The sequence below is a fragment of the Podarcis bocagei genome (genome assembly GCF_964188305.1).
Source record: "Podarcis bocagei genome assembly, chromosome: 3".
Classification (NCBI taxonomy): domain Eukaryota; kingdom Metazoa; phylum Chordata; class Lepidosauria; order Squamata; family Lacertidae; genus Podarcis; species Podarcis bocagei.
In genome coordinates this window covers 68,862,771-68,881,205 of record NC_138127.1, presented here as the reverse complement: position 1 = coordinate 68,881,205, position 18,435 = coordinate 68,862,771, and the positions used below count along the sequence as shown (strand labels likewise).

General features: G+C 40.6%; 1 protein-coding gene and 1 long non-coding RNA gene across 4 annotated transcripts in view; one reads left to right on the top strand and one right to left on the bottom strand.

Moving 5' to 3' along the window:
- VIT (vitrin) overlaps positions 1 to 18,435 on the bottom strand; it is a 37,307-nt gene that overhangs the window by 12,571 nt on the left and 6,301 nt on the right. For 2 of the 3 annotated variants that reach the window (XM_081188082.1, XM_081188083.1), the window contains exons 2-13: positions 13,925 to 13,989; positions 13,317 to 13,379; positions 12,743 to 12,899; positions 11,112 to 11,245; positions 8,755 to 8,829; positions 8,022 to 8,243; positions 6,847 to 6,897; positions 5,528 to 5,566; positions 5,346 to 5,402; positions 4,548 to 4,610; positions 3,405 to 3,452; positions 234 to 296 (exon numbers count right to left, since the gene is read on the bottom strand). In XM_081188082.1, the coding sequence (XP_081044208.1) occupies positions 234 to 296; positions 3,405 to 3,452; positions 4,548 to 4,610; positions 5,346 to 5,402; positions 5,528 to 5,566; positions 6,847 to 6,897; positions 8,022 to 8,243; positions 8,755 to 8,829; positions 11,112 to 11,245; positions 12,743 to 12,899; positions 13,317 to 13,379; positions 13,925 to 13,958 (1,006 nt within the window). In that variant the 5' untranslated portion in view covers positions 13,959 to 13,989. The remainder of the gene's footprint in view (positions 1 to 233; positions 297 to 3,404; positions 3,453 to 4,547; positions 4,611 to 5,345; positions 5,403 to 5,527; positions 5,567 to 6,846; positions 6,898 to 8,021; positions 8,244 to 8,754; positions 8,830 to 11,111; positions 11,246 to 12,742; positions 12,900 to 13,316; positions 13,380 to 13,924; positions 13,990 to 18,435) is intronic. The other variant, XM_081188084.1, reaches the window with a different exon arrangement.
- LOC308583827 overlaps positions 9,667 to 18,435 on the top strand; it is a 51,890-nt gene continuing 43,121 nt past the window's right edge. Inside the window, exons 1-2 of the long non-coding RNA XR_014006438.1 lie at positions 9,667 to 9,691; positions 10,280 to 10,378. This is a non-coding gene — a long non-coding RNA (uncharacterized lncRNA). The remainder of the gene's footprint in view (positions 9,692 to 10,279; positions 10,379 to 18,435) is intronic.

Here is an 18,435-nt window from a genome sequence, read left to right as displayed (position 1 = left end):
GGGTGATTTCTCTTCAGCTAACTTAGGAATGGATTCAGCAAAAATTAAGCTCATTAGCAAAATGTGGATTCCACTGCAATGGATGACATCTTTGAACCCTGATACATCCATTCTTTCCCTTCCCCCAGAAATCACAATGGGGAAGCCCTCTAAGAAGGCTCTCCTTTCCTCCCAATGGCTGAAGCTTTGAAAGGGCAGACTCTCAGGTGCAAATACTTGGCTGATGCACATACTTGGGTTTCCCTGTGAAACTGGTTCCAGGGGTTTGGGGACCACGTCTTCCTTGGAACTGAAACCTGGAATGATCAATAATGACACAGTCGGTTATTGAATGCAAAGGGCATAAGATGATGACATCATCATATTTTTGAGGGCCTTCTCAATAGTGGAGCCCTCCCTGTGGAAAACCTTCCTTTCAGATGTCAAGGAAACAAACAACTATTTGACTTTTAGAAGACATCTGAAGGCAGCCCTGTATTAGGAAGTTTCAAATGTTTGATGTTTTAGTATGTTCTGACATGTGCTGTGAACCACCCAGAGTGGCTGAGGAAACCCAACCAGATGGGCAGGGTATAAATAATAATGTACCACATACATCTGAGATATAGTGGTAGCTACTAGCTTTTTTGACTTCAGAATTCATGGATGTTAGGCTGTTATATGTGTGGTTGATTCACCTACTGATTAAACTTCACAGCCCTACTTGCTGATATAAGAGGTGGGATAATTACATGAGCCATGAGGGAACATAGAAAGGAGTTCTTGTCTCGCCACAATGAACTGTAAATTCTTGTCTTGCCACAATGAACTGTAAATTATCACCAGTTATTCTTGCACTTTGGGGCATACCACAAAATGGGCCATACCACAAAATGGGGCTAACAAGGCTCTGTTCCGCACATTAGACTGTGTTTATGCACTGTGTCATCCTACATGGAATTTACCCCACAACAATTTCATTTTGAAACATGAACAACATGGTCCATGTGGTGTTTATCTTTATTTGAACTTTACACCTCTAGAAAGCTGAAAATTAGATCAGCAGTAGGAAATCTTCACCTCACAGTATGGCTTGGCTCAATCCGTGGCCTTTACCCTCCCCATCCATCACCAGGTGTCATGGACAGGTAAATTCACAAGATAAAACTGAAAAGAAAGCACTGAGAGTGCGCTCTAGCTGCACTCCTAATTCTTCCTTTTCGTGGCTGGTCTGGTGCTTTTTGAATTTGGTGCCGATTCACCGCTGGAAAAGAGTCGGGAGAGCATTCTCATTCTGACTTTGCAGCTGCAGCCATTGTTTGAGTTTAAGCTGAGGCTGTAGAGGGAGGTCTTTCCTTTGCAGCCTGGCTTTCAGGCCACTGCTTGAATGCAATTAGATAATTATATAGTTCTTTTTAATAAAAATGCCACCCATCATGTATCACCGAGAAAAGGCAATACATTGAAAAGGCAGCCCTTTCTAGTGAGCCCTTCTAGGTTGCCAGGCTGGCTTGAAGACTGTATTGTCAATCCTTCGAATTGTCAGTCCTGGGAATATTCCCTCACTCTGCCTTGGTGCTTCACTGCAAGCCAATTAAGCTTTTTCACCACTGAGTTGTCACAGCTGTCCAGGCTCATTAAATCTCCACTCAGGCAATACTTGTCACATACAAACTAAAAATAATTCTCTTTGAAGTGATAATCAGCATGCATCAAACTTAATCACTGAGCTAATTTTTTATTGTATTCTGGTCCCTTGGAAAATTTCCCCTTTCTCACCTCAAGCTGTGTGATGAATAATCTTGCCTGCAAATAGGTATCCAGACATCCACCTGAACATTTAGAGTGTTTTTACTTTCTGTTGATGGTAATCTCTTAACATCCTGATACATGTGCTGAGATTCAACTTGGAAATGTAAACCTTTTGGCTGTTCTGACCTGTGTATATGGATGCATTGCCTATGTAAGCCCATCCTCGCACAACAACTCTCTCACTTAAGCAAACAAGAAAGGGCAAAGCATAGCTAAAACATTATGGAATAGGACTAAGGGTGTGTTCACAAGCACATGTACTCAGTAACTGCAACATAATGACTTACACAACCTGCAAGATTCATGTGATGAATCTGCTTTGGGGCGGATTAAGTTAAAATCCCTTTCTCTTTCATGTTTGGCAGGATCCTCCATAACGTTGACCCCTCATCTGCAGATTCATCATTGGAACCTCACGTTTCAGCTGTGACTCTCTGCTTTCTGATTTTTAGAAAGGCTCCATTTAATAGCACACACATGCTAAGTATGAAAAAAATTGCCTCTCTTGCCATAGCTTAATATAGGCCTCTCCTGGTATGCCCCGCGGAGGACCTTACGGTCCACAAACAATAATACTTTGGAGGTTCTGGGCCTCAAGGAAGTTAGACTGGCCTTGACCAGGGCCAGAGCCTTTTCAGCCCTGGCCCCAGTCTGGTGGAATGCTCTGTCGCAAGAGACCAGGGCCCTGCGGGATTTGACATCTTTCCGCAGGGACTGCAAGATGGAGCTGTTCCGCCAGGCCTTTGGTCCGGGCCCAGTCGACTCCCTTCTTTCTACAGGACCCTGTATGTAAGTGGCCTCCTTGGCTCTTTCTATCGGCCCATATGGGACCAGCACAAGTGGCCGGGCCTGGTGAGCTTTTAATTCCTTACCCCTATGGTTATGATTCATGGGTTCCCACTTAATTTTATTTTGAGGAGGGCGGAGTATTAATAATAATAATAATAATAATAATAATAATAATAATAATAATAATAATAATAATAATAAATGCAATTTTCTTTTCCTACATTCCATTTGCTCCTGTCAGGGCTTGTCCACCCTTTCCTCCACCCTTTCCAGGCATGGTCCATACTTTAAAGCTCCATGTCTGAGTGGCTCTGTTTTTTGCTCTAGAGCTTTCCCCGCAAAAACCCACTCCTCACCATTGGATCGGCACAAATAGCAATCCATTGGAAACTCAAACTGTGAATTGCAAAAGTAAGAGTGCTTGGACACATAGCTTTGAAGTGCAGACCTGTGCCTCGAAAGCCCAGGACAAAAAGTATGTGTGGATTCGCCCAATTCATACTCAGGATAGCCACTGTTCACAACAGTTCTGTGGAAGTTTATAATGTGTGTGATGATCATACAGGTAGATTTCTTGCATATAGCATGCAAATGCTTCTCATGTAAAAAGGGCCTTGTAATTTCTTCCTAAAGCAGCAAGTGGGGGAGCTTCTAGTCTGTGGACTTAATTAGGTATTGCAATTAGGGGTGCTAATTTGGCCTATGAGGCTGTTTCTCCCAAGCCACGCCCACCTACGTCTGGTGTGAGGCAGGTAAAGATGCAGCTCCAATCAAAAGCCTTAAAATGACAGAGTTGGTGATTAGAAAACATTGCGTAATACTACCTGTGTCAAAAAGGCTTGATCCCAGTTTCCACAAGTCTGTTTCTATAGCTTCCACACACAAGAGGGGAAAAACAGTAATTACTTAAAAGTAAAAGAAACAAAAGCAAACCACTAACCCAAACTAATCTGAAGTTAACAGAACAAATGCTGTTCCTTTAGGCGAGACCCTTTGTAAAATAAAGTATATGTGAGAATAAGCAGAATAAATAGGGCATGACATGGATATGATAGATCCTTCCTTAAGTGAAATATTAAGTTAAGAGACATTCTGTGCCAGAAACAAATGAATTTTTTTTTAGTTTTGACATGAACTTTTGAGGAGGGTACTTATGTGGCTTTCTTCATACTGCTTGTTCCAACAACAAAAAAGTGACAAGGCATCTCTTTCCTGGGTATTTGGCTTGTCCCATTTCTTTTAATAATTGTTTCTCAAAGAAGGGGCTGATGCACTATGGAAATTGCCTTTTGTGTTGTTGTTTTTTGTCAGCCTTAATCTCCAGTGTTTGGGCAGATACTGTGATGTGAGACGGGTGATTTGTGCTCATAATGCTATTGGGGCAGTCATATGTGACCTCCTTTTCAATACTGTATGCATCTGCAAAGGTTTTTGGTTTTTTTTGCTTTATTTCCAATAACCACATATCCTGAAACTTCCTGATGAAATTCCATAACTTTTTAAACCAGAAATGTTCTGATTTATTTTTGCTTTTGCTTTTATTGCAATACGGCCCTTCCAGATAGCAATAATGTCATAGATAGCTTTGGGAAACGCTGCAGAACAAACCAAAGTAGGCTAAACCCACTATTAATGCACTATGATCATGTCAAGAATATGTTGCAGTACAGATCTGCAATGAAACACCAGGCCCTTACGAACAATACTTTAATCAAGACTAAAGTTTATTCTGCATATATAGGAAACTGCCTGAAATGAAGCAAATTGTTGCTTGGTATCATGAGCACCAGACATAGGGAACTGGATGTAAAAGAATACTCAGATGACTCAAGCACTGCTCTGTTGAAAACAATATATTTTTTTGCATACAAGGTGAGAGGAAGTACTTCTGGTTCAGACTAACAAGCCCAGAGAAATCTAGGTGACAAATCCTGTCAAAATCTGCCTTGGTTTATGGGGAAGCTTACCCAGATTGGCAGGAGAGGTGGAAGGCTTCCGGAATGAGACAATTGGCTCTTGCCGTTGAAGACCTGTGCGGTTTGTCAAAAGGGTCAACTTTAATACACAGAGGCATAATTCTAGCGAGTCTATTTCATTACCTAAGAACCACCAGTTTTAAAATGGGGGTAGCATTAATAGGGACTTCCCTGTACGTCAAGACAGTTTAGCTTCAGCAAATTTTAATAGTATGGGCACTCTGCTCCTCAGCATTTAGAGCCTGAAATGCTATCATAATGTCACAAGGAAGTCAATTGACGTCTCCTGGGCTTGGGTTGCAATCTATACATGATTTAATCAGGTCGGTCCTGTTCACTTTATTAGAACTGCTCTGGTGATGTAAATGGGTTGTGGATTTCAACTCCTACAAAATAACTTGACTCAAGTAGTTTGAACTTTAGAGGATAACCAGCAGACCACTACAGGCCAGTGGGTATAGGGTGGTATATAGATTCAATAAGTAATAACAATACAGAAATGCTTCAAAATCAAAATGGCTGCAATCCAGCCAAATCTTTTTATTTTAAATCCCAGCGATTTCACAGGGAGAGTCGAGCATGTGTTTCAATATCTTCTACTGAAATAACAGGGAATTAAAATTCTTAACTTAGGCTAAATTGTATCCAGGATTTCTTAGGCGTATTTCCTAAGTAGTAATTGTAGGTAACTCAGGGAAACTTACTTCCAAGAGAACCTCTTTAAGAGTGGGCTCTGGTTGCTGTTTTTTATAACCAGAAAACATTTTTAAAATCATATGAAGGTTTTACCTGTATTAGGTCGAGCGATATTTCTGTTACTTGCATGGCTGGAACTGCCTCTGAATGCTTTAAAAATATTTTACTGGTCAACACATAAACTTGAACATAAATTGTAATTAGTAAATATGATTACTTTAAACTAAACTTAGCTTAAATGAAGAAAATATATATTCATTTAAGTTAGGACATACCTTGATTCTGGGTTCTTCCTTGTACAGCTTGAACCTGCCCTAAAATATGCATTGAAACAGAAAATGTTATTTGCAGTTCCCAAAACTATTTTTAAAAGACATTTCTTTTTAAAAGTGATAATTTTATAGCTGCAGGAGGTAAGAGACTCTTGTCCTAATCCTTTAGTTTTTAACATAGAAGCACACAGGTCATCTAGTCTAACCGCTTGCAATGTAAGAATCTTTTGCCCAACGTGAGACTCAAACCCATAATAGTAATAATAGTAATAATAATAAATTATTTCTACCCCGCCCATCTGGCTGGCTTTCCCCAGCCACTCTGGGTGGCTTCCAACAAATGGTTAAAAATACATTAAAACATCAATCATTAAAAAATTCCCTAAGCAGGGCTACCTTCAGATGTCTTCTAAATGTCATATAGTTGTTTATTTCTTTGACATTTGGTAGGAGGGCATTCCACAGGGTGGGCACCACTACGGAGAAGGCCCTCCGCCTGGTTCCCTGTAACTTCACTTCTCAAAGTGAGGGAACCGCCAGAAGGCCCTCGGCGCTGGACCTCAGTGTCCAGGTAGAACGATGGGGGTGGAGACATTCCTTCAGGTATACTGGGCTGAGGCTGTTTAGGGCAGGCATAGGCAAACTCAGCCCTCCAGCTGTTTGGGGACTACAATTCCCACCATCCCTGACCACCGGTCCTGTTAGCTAGGAATCATGGGAGTGGTAGTCCCAAAACATTTGGAGGACCGAGTTTGCCTATGCCTGGTTTAAAGCTTTAAAGGTCAGCACCAACACTTTGAATTGTGTTCAGAACCCATAACCCTGAGATTAAGATTCTTAGGCTCTACCAACTGAGATTAAATATAGGATTTATGAAACAATAATTACAGAGAGAGAGATATTACTTAGCAGGAATGGGGAACTTGTGCCCCTCCAGATGTTTGACTCCAACTCCCATCAGTCCCAGCAAGTGTGGCTTAATAGCAGCTGGAGTCAAACAGCACATGGAAGTCCAAAAAGTTCCCCACCCCTGTTATGTAGAGATGGGTCTAGTCACAAGAAAGATTCAAACTAGTGGAACAGTCGTTATCTTTTTCCAGGGAACCTTGGAAACTGTAGTTCTATGGCATGGATGGAAGGTATGGAGAACATCTTATAAAGCAGGGATAATTGAAGTTAAGCTACTTTTTCCTTAGTGAAAGAGATAAAACGATGGCTGTAAAGACATTCCCATGGTGTGTAATCAGACATAAACCCACTGATTTCCATGGGCTTCCTAGGATTGCAGTCCTGGTATGACAATGCACTGCCTCTGTACTTACTTGATGCTACAGCTGCCACTGAGGAATAAGCTGGATGGACGTTGCTAGAACCTAATAATAATAATAATAATAATAATAATAATAATAATAATTTATTTATACCCCACCCATCTGGCTGGGTTTCCCCAGCCACTCTGGGGGGCTTCCAACAAAATATTAAAATATAATACTCCATTAAACATTAAAAGCTCCCCTAAACAGTTCCCTAAGAACAAACCAGAGAAGCCCTCACTATAGCAAATGGAAAAGGAGAAAAATCAGTATGCAAAACAGAGGATGAGGCGATGGAAAACAAATGGTCAAAGTGCACTGTTCTTTGAAGATGATGATCCTTCTTTAAATTGTAAGAGCAGAGGATGGGGAGGGGGTGAAGGTCAATGCACAGGAACCAGAGCAGCAAGACCCATTACCAGAGCCAGAGGGGCCCCTATCTCCATGAATACAGCAGGCTCTGAGGTGTAAGGAGCAGCGGGAGTGGCATTCTAGGAGGCTGAGACAGGCAAGGGCCCACCGTCCAGCTCCCTACTTGGCCAGGTGGGGCTCACTAGCTCTGGGAGGAGGCGTGTGATTGCTCAGCTGGAATAGGCTTGGAGCAGGTGAGGGTCACCTGCCTCATCAAGCCCAGATGCTGCAATCAGCATGGAAATTACAAAAGGGAAGCAGAGCTGAGGGGCTGTTTTTTCTCAACCGCCCATGTCGATGGGCTTTGACTTGGGTGTTTCTGGACCGCCCCAGGACTGAGCTTCAGGTTTGACTCTGTATTGTATCCTGACTACTGGACTTTGGACTTGGCTTGACCATGAACTTTGTTTCCTGGCCATTGGATTTTGGACTTTGCTTGTGTGAGCTGACCCTCAGACATTGAACTTGGCATACTGACTTGCTGCCTGGTATGACCACCCAACTAAGCTGACATCCCATCCTACGGCATCAGGTAAATTATAAATCCAATCCTTTGCAGCCTTTGCTTGACTTCAGAGTTTTATGAATTCACAACACGGCTTGAACACACTCCAGAGTCTTCCTTTTGAATTTAGATGTGCTGAGATTTTACTCGTCACACTACAAGTGACAGCTTGGGGAGGCCTAACTAGACCTACAGGTTGAAGTTTCCTCACTCCTGTTATAGCACAAACACATTGTTAAGCCACTATGACCTCTGCCATTCTGCTCACCTATGTCCCTGACCTTGTGAATCGCAACTGGAGGCTTTGTAGCTACACCAGTAGTTGCCTGGATAGTGATGGTTGTCGTGACTGTAGTTGGGATTGTCGCTGGCTTTGGAGTTGTACTGACAAATTCGGTTGTCCTGATAGCAGCTTTTGCTGTTGTAAATGCACCTTGTGTAGTTTGTAATGGCACTGCAGTTGTCCGATACTCTTTCCGTTGGGAACCTCCTATATTAGTATAGAAATATAGTGAATTAATATCAAAGAAAATGCTATCTGCCATTTTCAGAGATGCAAAAGTATAGGTGCTGTGAATTTAGTGTCAGCCGCACATTCCTTTGGGATGCTTGTGTGTGGTGGTTGCTGCCAGCTTTATTGGACACTTGGCATGGTGTTGCTGAGTCTCATATGGCAGCCTTTGCTCCCAGTCCCTAAAAGCTCTGAGAGGAGAATAGGGCCTCTTAATAACTCTCAGTGCACTTAACAAATTTGAGGACTCTGGATTATTTGGGGAAAACCATGACTACTTAAAGCAGTAAGATGCTGATATAAATGTATAGTGCAGGTGGAACTGTATATGGAAGAACACACACACACACACACACACACACACACACACACTCCTCTCCCTCTCCCTCTCTCTCTCCCTCCCTCTCTCCTCTCTCTCTCTCTCTCTCTCTCTCTCTCTCTCTCTCACACACACACACACACACACACACACACACACACACACACTTGCCTTTAACAGGTGTGTTTGAGGAAGATGAATATTCAAGTGTTGATGGATACTGCACACCTTTTTTGGGTTTGCCCTCTGTGGAAAACAAACAAAGAAACAAAAACAAACAAGAAAAGCCAAATCGGAGAGAGTACATGACCTTGCAATAAAGCAAACACATTTTAATACAGTAAATCTACAGCACATATCTAATGCAGTATAAGATATACATATTTAGCATAATATAAGTTCTTAAATCAGCCTTCAGGTAATTAGACCTTTGCAATTTCCCCCAGGGCTTTCAATTATTCACCGCAAGATCTGCCATGCCAGCTGCTCTGTGGTACAAAAGAACATGTGGGTGGCCTAGTACCTTTTATGCGTAAAACTGCTTTAATATTAAAGAACAAGCAACTTCATATTGCTTTGCCATTCATGTCTCCTGAGGTGATGGTTGTTTGCAAGGGTAACATAACAAAACTTAAAATAAAAAAATTCCTTCCAGTAGCACCTTAAAGACCAACTAAGTTAGTTCTTGGTATGAGCTTTTGTGTGCATGCACACTTCTTCAGATACTATAACAAAACTTATTCCACTGAACTAACCAAGATTTATGTCATGAGTGCAAGTAAAACACTACCTCACAAAAATACCCCAAGCCTCTAGGTGGTTCCCCTTATTTACCACATACATAATTTTTAATCAAGTTCCATTTCATTACAGATTGTTTTTAGAGCCCATGATTTACCATGATAATAGTGAAAGAATTCAATGTGTGTGTAAGCTACATTTGAGTTCACATTTAAACCACATATGGGATCGTGACAGTTATAGTCTGGTACAAACCATGAACCTTTCATTGTGCCACACCATATGTTACCTCTTGACATTTCCCACATCAAACTACATTATAAAGTAACATTTTTAGAAACAGTAAATGTTTTTAACATTTACAGTGGTAAGTAAATGTCTTAAGAACTTTTATAGCAACAAACAATCCTATGCCAGACCTAGCCAGACTTGTAGATGTGTTTAAATCACTATTGTTAATTTTAACTATCTTTAAATCTGTTTTAACTGAATTTTATCTTACAATTTTAATCTCTCATGTAAACTGCTTAGATGTTTTACTGCAATCAAGTGGTATGTAAATTTTGTTAAATAAATAAATAAATAAATAAACCCAATAGGAGTAAATCCCACTGAACTCAATGTGGCTTACATCTGAGTAGGCATGTATAGGACTGCACTATCAAGCTCCTTAATTTCAATGGGCTTAAATATACACAACTGAAATTCAGGCTGATGTGTGATAAAACTGCAACATGCCCAAGACTAAGCATATAATTAATCAGAGGGAGTGAATTAGATTGGCTTGCCATGTAGCATCTAGTCATTGGTTTTTCATTTTAACCCTAAATGTGTAAATACATTCTTTTTAAAGAAACAATTGGCAATATAGTTAGTTTTGATCATTTTTAAAATGAATACTTTAATTGCTACATGGAAAACTAAGATGAATATAATGTCCATAACTTCCCCAAAGACATCCAGAACAGATTGCGTTACTTTAGCAGGGAGCTCTCATTGATGTGAATGGAGTCATTCATTTGCACGTAAGCCAACACATTTCAATACTCTGAAAGTGAGTACCAGCCAATTTGCATACCTCCTAGTGTCCTCATCATTTGAATCCTGTGAACTTGCCTCTCTTCTTCACGCTTCACAATATCTTGCTTCCTAGCTTGGCTTCCTAGCCCTAATTCTTTGTTTTCTATGGGTCTTTGTACAGATCCTGATTGGCCAAGCTGGCAAATCCCACACTCCTAATTGTTTGCTAAGTGGAAACACGCTGCCAGTATGGTTTTTGTTTTAAACTTTGAAATGCCACTATTTTTGGCTTGTAGACAATGAGCTCAGTTGCAATGGCTACGGCTCAACTGCTCAAGCTTAGCTTGGCTTGCTATTTAGATGTCACTCACAGATGACTTGTTGCAATTTTTGTATTTGCAGTGGGAATTACTGAGTAGAGGGGAAGAATTTCAAGTGATTCAGACTGGTTTCAATCTCTTGTCTGAATGGCTTGTCTGAATTACTTGAAAGAATACCCCAAAGCAAAAATATTCCAGATAACCCCTGCAGACTTAAACCACATCTGCATTATACATTTAAAACGCTATTATATCACTGATAACAGTCATGACTGCCCCCAAACAATCCTGGGGACTGTAGTTAAGGATGCTGAGACTTTCCCATCATAGAGCTATGTTTCCAGAATAGTTGTGTATCAACATTTCAGTATCAATAATCAGATCATCTGATTTTTAATTTTCAAAGTATGGCAGTGCCAAAAACAAAGAGATTAGCTACAAAAATACCTGAAACAATGAAGGACTCCCGCCACCGTGGTAAAGACAACGATCGGATGCCATTGGAGAAACTACCCTTGTAGCCAGATTGTCCAGCAACCTTTTGAACCAGGATTTTCCCTCCAGACTTGTCAATTGTACCACTGCAAAAATAAGGCATTCAGTTCAGAAACACCCTAGAATGCTGAATGGCTTTTGAATGGCAAGCCTAACCCACACAGGTGCAGAATTCCAGGTGCCTTACACATTTTCTCCAGACTCCCCTCAGAACTGGACTTGTTCTAACCCAACAGATAGTTGTTGTTGTTGTGTGTGTGCTTTTGTGCTTTCTGGTGTTCATTAACTCCACAGTGCAGCGCTAAAGCCATTTGGCAAGCTACTTTATAATTACAGGACTAAGGATAATTCTTAGGTGGAATGTACCTAGTCTAAACCTCTGATGTGAATCACTTCCAAGTGCTTAATCTACCCTGATGCGCAAGAAAAAGATTTCAGAGTTTCCAAATTAAGATCAACGAGTTCTACCCACAGCACATACCAACCAACCAAGGCCCAAACATGGAATCCATCACTGTGGTTCCATTGTTTGACTGGCTCCTGTGATGTTTGCCAATGCACCTCCTTCCACCAACAGTAGTTTACATGGGGCTGCCTCTGAAGGCAGTTTAGAAACTTCAGCTGGTGCAGAATCCAGCAGGTTGCTCACCGCAGCAAGACAGTTTGAGTATATTACAACAATCCTGGTCTGCCTGCACTAGTAGCCAGTTAGCTTCCAGGCTCAATTCAAAGTGCTGGTTTTGACCTATAAAATCTTAAATGGCTCAGGACCACAATACCCCATATGAACAGAGCCAGAACCTGCAATCTTCATCTGAGGCCGTTCTATGTCAGGCCCCTCCATGAGGTCCAGAGGGTGACAACACAAGAACCACCCTTTTCTGGAGTGGCTTCCGTCTTCTGGAACGCTCCCCCCAGGGTGTTCACCTGGTGCCTTCATTATATATCTTTAGGCATCAAGCAAAAATATTTCTCTATAACCAGACCTTTGCCTGATTAAACAATCTATGGCCTTTTAAATGTGTTTATTGGAACAGGGTTTGATTTTGATTTTTCATTTGGTTTGTGTTGATATTTTGTAATTTTATGTTGTGAACTGCCCGGGATACAGGGCGGTATACAAATGTAAATAATAATAATAATAGTTTTGCATTTAAACTTTTCCAGTTTTACAGAAATTCCTCTTAAAATAACAAATGAGATAAATTGATGAAAGGTAAAGCTAAAGTTTGTCTGAAGGAGAAGCAAGACTGATGTTCATGCCAGTATTCAACCTAAAGGTATGCACACCTTTTGTGAGAAAACCAAGCTCATCCTGCGGCTGTGAACTCTCTACAGAGTGCTTGCTGGTACCCTGAAAAGGTTGCTAGCCCAAAATAAATGTGCTACAATATATACCTGGTTAGTTATCAAGTGCAGCAAAGTTAAAGGGAGAGAAGGGATTATTAGTTTTAAGTGACTGTGGAACTACTAAGCTTGTAGAATTATTCACTCACACCTTGTGAGTTTCTACCACTGAAGCAACAATCATATTTCCCTGTGGTTCTGTGCGCTGTCTTAGATTGAAGGGCAACCCTACTGACCTGTGAATAGCAGCGCCACATATACTGGAAAAAGAAGCATAGATATCAGTGCCGTAGACACGATATTTGACATCCTGACATCCAGAGGGACACTTAGCGATAAATTCAGGGTTGATGATCTTTGCAGCTTTGATGTCACAGTCGATCTGAGGAACATCTGTGAAGGCACAAATGGAATGTTATTTTTAATATTGGTGCTCTTGGTAGCATTGAAACCATGCAATTAACACAGAAGTGTTATGTCAGCAGCTGCTTGTTCATATACACTTAATGAATGCCATTTTTGTTTTTAGTACTCAAGTGGTGTATATTTTTAGGCAAAGAAGAGTAAGTCAGAATTCTGGACTAGACGGCCCTTTGTCCTAATCAAGCAGCACTTTTCTTACTTTCTTATGTATTTAAAGCTGTGTGATACAACCCCAGTTTTGGTATCTTGCTTTAAGCGGAAGAGATCTGGTATGCCCCCAAGATGTGCAGTGAATACCACACAGGAAGCCTCTCCCTATTCTCACACAGGGTTGAGGTTGAAAGCTCCCATCTTCCACCAGTCAGGTGCATTGCTTTTTTTACTTACATAGTTTGGATTTTTTCTTCTTCGTGGCTTCTTTGGTGGCATAGATACAAGTCAGCAACAGAGCTGAAACAGAGCAAGTTGGACAATGTTAGAGAAGCAGACATTTGCAGCATCAGTTTGCATGACATTGAATGTTTTCTGGAATGTACAGTGCAGAGATAAGCATCCCTTAGTTCCATGCTGCTTACTCCCAGGTTGTGTGCTTATATCGGGTAGCCAACATGATGTCCTCCAGAAATCATTGAACCCCAACTTCCATCAGTCCTAGGCACTGCAGCCAAAATTCAGGCATGATAGGAGTTGCAGTCCCATAATTCCAATAACCCTGGTGTATAGGACTGCAGCCTCCTATTGTTTATACTGGTTTTAAAATTCTCCAAATGAAACATCAGTACTGTTATAATCTACCTTTGTTACTCCAAACCTTGTATATCAATTATCTTAGATTTTAAACCCTTTTGGAGGCAGTGGCTCATCTGTCTTTTCTGATGGATTTCGTGTAACCCAACCTGAATCTGTGGGATAGGGTGGCATATATATACAAGCAAGCAAACAAACAAAGCAGAGATGGTAAAATATGAAAGTATGCCCCTTACTTGGTTACTTACCAAATATTGTTGCAATTGTTGTTCTTGACTTCATGATGAGAGTCTTGGAATTTTAATCAGGTTCACTGTAAAGTAAAAATAAAACATCAAATACTTCCTCACTTAGCTTAAAAATCTCATTTTCTTACCATTCATCTGTGGTTTGGTTTATCATTGTTTGAGTAGATTAAAGTTATGTTTCTTGAAGTCCTTTCAGAGAACCCTAGTTCCTTCCAATGTTTGCTTATTTATTTTTAAAACTGACACATTTATCAGAGGGACATGGTTTTTTAAATTATTTTTCATTGAATGGATATGTTACATGCTGTTTTTTAAACATAATGTGGTTTTTTTGTTGGATTTAAAGACTAAATAATAGTAGCAGCAGCATCAACATTCTAAGGTTGAAGTCAGTGATGAATGCTTTTTGGAAGGGCATAGGTGTGGGAGAAACACAACCAGTGTGTAATTCTATCTAGAGAACCATACAACCATTCCAAAACCTTGTGTAGATAAATCCTGGGACCCAACAAAAGGCTTTTTTGCCTCCTTACTTGCTTCATGTTGCTTCTATCACACCAGAGTATCAGTATTGGAACCCAAACAGCAAGCATAGCTCATAGAAGAGAGGCTTTTGTGGAGATTTTGATTTATTGTAGCTGATTTGGGGCAATCTGAAGATGTGTGACAGGCCAGAAGTTCTGATTCATAGCACTGATGACCCACAAGTCCACTTGGCTGAAACTGCCCTAAAACCTGGAAAGGTGGTCTCTTTGAACACACTGATCACACAATTAGATATCTCTTTGAAAAGAGATTTTATTTTTAAAGCAACCATCTTTTTCTTCTTTTGAAGAATAATATTGGGAAAGTTTTAACTTTTTAAAGAAAATAGATGTTTTGAAACCACACCTAAGCCACAGAATTCTTCCTTTTAAATTATGTTATTGATAGTCTGACTTTTAGATTGCCCTTTGAAGGAGCTGGAAGATTAAAGAGCTTCTACCAGTGGATTGTTTAATATCTCAAGCAGTTTGACCATGGCTAATCTTATGTTTTTAAATGGAAGTGCTGGTTTTCAGTATTTGATTTCCACCTGTGGATTACATGTGCAAACAGAAATTCTTTATGGGCATGATGTGATTATCTTGGGCAATGTAAGCAGTTTATTGTCACTAATCTTCAGGAGTAAGTTTGCCCGGTCTTTTCTACAGATGCAGATGTTTTCCTTCCCTCTCTCTCTCTCTCTCTCTCTCTCTCTCTCTCTCTCTCGACTGGTGAAAAAGCTGGTTCAGTAATAGCATAATAAGCAGTGGGGGACTATGGTCATTTTAAAAATAGTTGGAGGAAGTGGCTTATTGGAACATTCTCAGCTTTGCATGCAGGGCTGGAAGTCAAATATAGTTTTATATGGGATTCAGAGAATGCCTAGTATGGGAATAGGTGAATGAGAGGTAGATTGACAAGTTTTGATTACAGCAGACCTGCACAGCTAGTGATACAGCCACAACTTCCACACTGTAGTCTGCCAGGCGCTTGATAATTCCTGTTTTTGGCTGCAGTCGGTTTAGAGGGTCACAAGATGTGATATTGGAGCCTTTATACCTGTGTGGGTCTTATATGGCTTAGGCAGAACAAATGTGCAAACATTTAAGATGAGCAGTTTCCTTTAGTCGGAACTATACTAAATGGTGCTGAAACAGTACAATAAAGGAAAAGCCCACCAAGACAGAGGAGATTTGTTTAACACTTGAACAAGACAAAAGTCCCTCTGATTCCAATGGCAGATGAAAGTGATGGACTACATGGAATTGGCGGAAATGACTGGTAGAATCCGAGACCAGGGAGAAGAGTCAGTGGAAGAAGATTGGAAGAAATTTAAAGATTATTTACAGAAATATTGCAAAATTAATGAATGTTAGAATGATGTTTGATTGAAGTTAAGTGGTTTCTAGCTGTAATGATATAAAAGAATATGGAAATTGGATTACTAAATAGGTAAAAATTTAATGTTATAATATATTAAGATCAAAGATCAGGATAATAAGGAGGGAAAGAAATTGCTGAATTAATTAATTGAATTGGAACACAAAAAAGGGAGGTATGAGGAGGTCAGGGAAACAAGGACATGAATGTAAGATATGGAAAGATTGATTTTTTATTTTTCCTTTTTTCCTTTTTTCTGTAAGTGTACTTACTTTTTTATTCTGTATTTTTATTTTTGTCTTTTACCTTTGTATTTCTTGTTTTTATGTAATTCCTTTTTCTGAAACTTTAATAAATATTTTATAAAAACAAAAAACAAAAGTCCCTCTGATTCCAAAAAGGAAAATTAGGCAATTATGGCTAGCAAACTATACAGCCTGCCAGTCCCAGCATCTTTCTAGAAAAGACAAATGGTTAAATGATTAGGGCGGCCATTGAGTCTATGGCATGGGGGCATTTACCACTGTTGAGTGCTGTTGTGACAATGGACCCCTTTGCTGGTACAAGTAAATAAGTCACTCTTTTGGATCCCATTTCTCAGTGCTGTGGCTTACATGGCCAGATCGTTAGGCATAATCTCATATGACACCTTAGAGACTCAATGGTTGATTTGGCATGCGTTTTTGTAGGCTCAGAGAGCCAAGAAATTATCAGGATTGTTGATTCAGTTACAGCTTGGCCAGAGAAGGTGGCTTAGTGTGTCAAATTTCATAGCCTATAAAACTGGAATGGCAAAAGAAAATACACCATTCAAGCAAGGTGTGAGTTTTCAGTTGAACTTTCAGTTGCAAGGGTTGAAAGTGTGCAGCTGCAGAATAATTAGTTGGTCCATTAAAAAGGTATACATTTGCCTGCTGTATAGATCCCATTTTGGGGGACCTGCATGGCTATAAACAACTCGATCGCCTTCCTCTTAGAAGTTAGTCCTACACATCTGCTTCCAAGGTAGAGAAAAGCAGTTGCCAGACGTAGTTTTGTATCTGTGAATATAAGCAGAGCTCAGCCTGGTAGCTCTATAAAAGAAGAAAAGACTGGAACAAAGTAGAACACACATGTATCACTAGTAAATATTAAGCATTATGCATTTTGCAAGCAAGGATTGCATGCTGCTGGCTACTACTTGGAGGTGCTCCCTAAATTCAAGTTGTAGGGTTGCTAAAGCTTCTTGCTTTAGCCAGTACTGCCCTCTGTCTTAAGGGCTGTCAGAAGACAGTCTTCTATTTGAAGGCATCCTCTGTTTCAGGCATAGTCAGTGTGGTCCCTCCAGATGTTGTGGGCTACAATTCCCATAAGTTGCACCAAGCATGGCCAATAGCCAGGGATGGAGCTGTAGCCAAAAATACCTGGAAGGTATGAAGTTGGCTACCCTTAGATGAAACCTTTGCATGACTATTGCTTGTGTGGGTTGGTCTGTCCTTTGCCTTATCACACTGTTGAGGACTGCTAAATGACACCAGGATTCCATCCTTAATCATGGTGCACTGACTGAAGTTGAATTGGCTTCAGCCTGGGCTGCACATGAAAAGAGCCCTTGTTAAAGCACTGCCATGAAAGTGTCACAAACACTCATTCAGAGTGTCAGCTGTTTTCAAGCGTTGCCCTGAGCATGGGCTCTGCTATAGGATTTCATAGGAACACCTGACACTGAACCTATGGCTCCACATAGCAGAGTTCTAAATGGCGGAAATGTGAAATCTCCTTATGATGATTAACTCCTCCTCCAGCCCCTGCAGGCATTCAGCTTCCATCCCAACTGGCCGACACCTGTGGAATGTTTATACTTTTATTCAAGCATCACTCACACACCTCCATTCATTATACACATCATAGGAACTTGCATGCTTCCAATAATTCTCGCCTAGGTAGTCAGGAGGGGAAGTGTACATTAATTCGAAGCAGTTAAATGACTAGTCTGCCATGCGTTCAGAATGCAAAATCCATGAGGTTTTATTATTTGAAATTTTTTTGGCGTAATTTCCCTTTGATCCTGCAAACTACCTCACTACTCCTTTTCATTTGCATATAAAATATTTTAAGGTTGCAACTACCCTGTGTGGTATGATTCCCATTTTACAAATGGGGAACTGAGGCAGAGGGAGAATAATTGGCCTTGGGTCACTCTGCTTCCCCCAAGTATTCTAGGAATGAGAGACTGTGAGAACAGTGCTTAGAATACATGACTAGAGAGGTACACAACCTCAGGTCCCAGGGTTTCATGGGAGAAGGAAGAATGATTAAACCAGTTAAAGAGCTGTCCAGGCCACAGTTCTGGGTTCTACATTCTAAGGACATTGACCAGCTGAAGAGGGAGGGGTGATTGGGATGGTAAAAGGATCTGGAAGTCACATCCTATGAGGAATGATTGAAGGAGTTGGGTATGTTTAGCCTGGGGAAAGAAAAGCTTAAGGGTAGCTGATGGCAGTCTTCAAATAACTGAAGGGCTGGAGCAGGCTTGCTCTCTGTTGTTCCAAAGAGCAGGACTAATGGGTGGAAATTGCAGGGATGCAGCTTTCAACTGATTGTATCCGTTCTATGAGTCTAAGTGT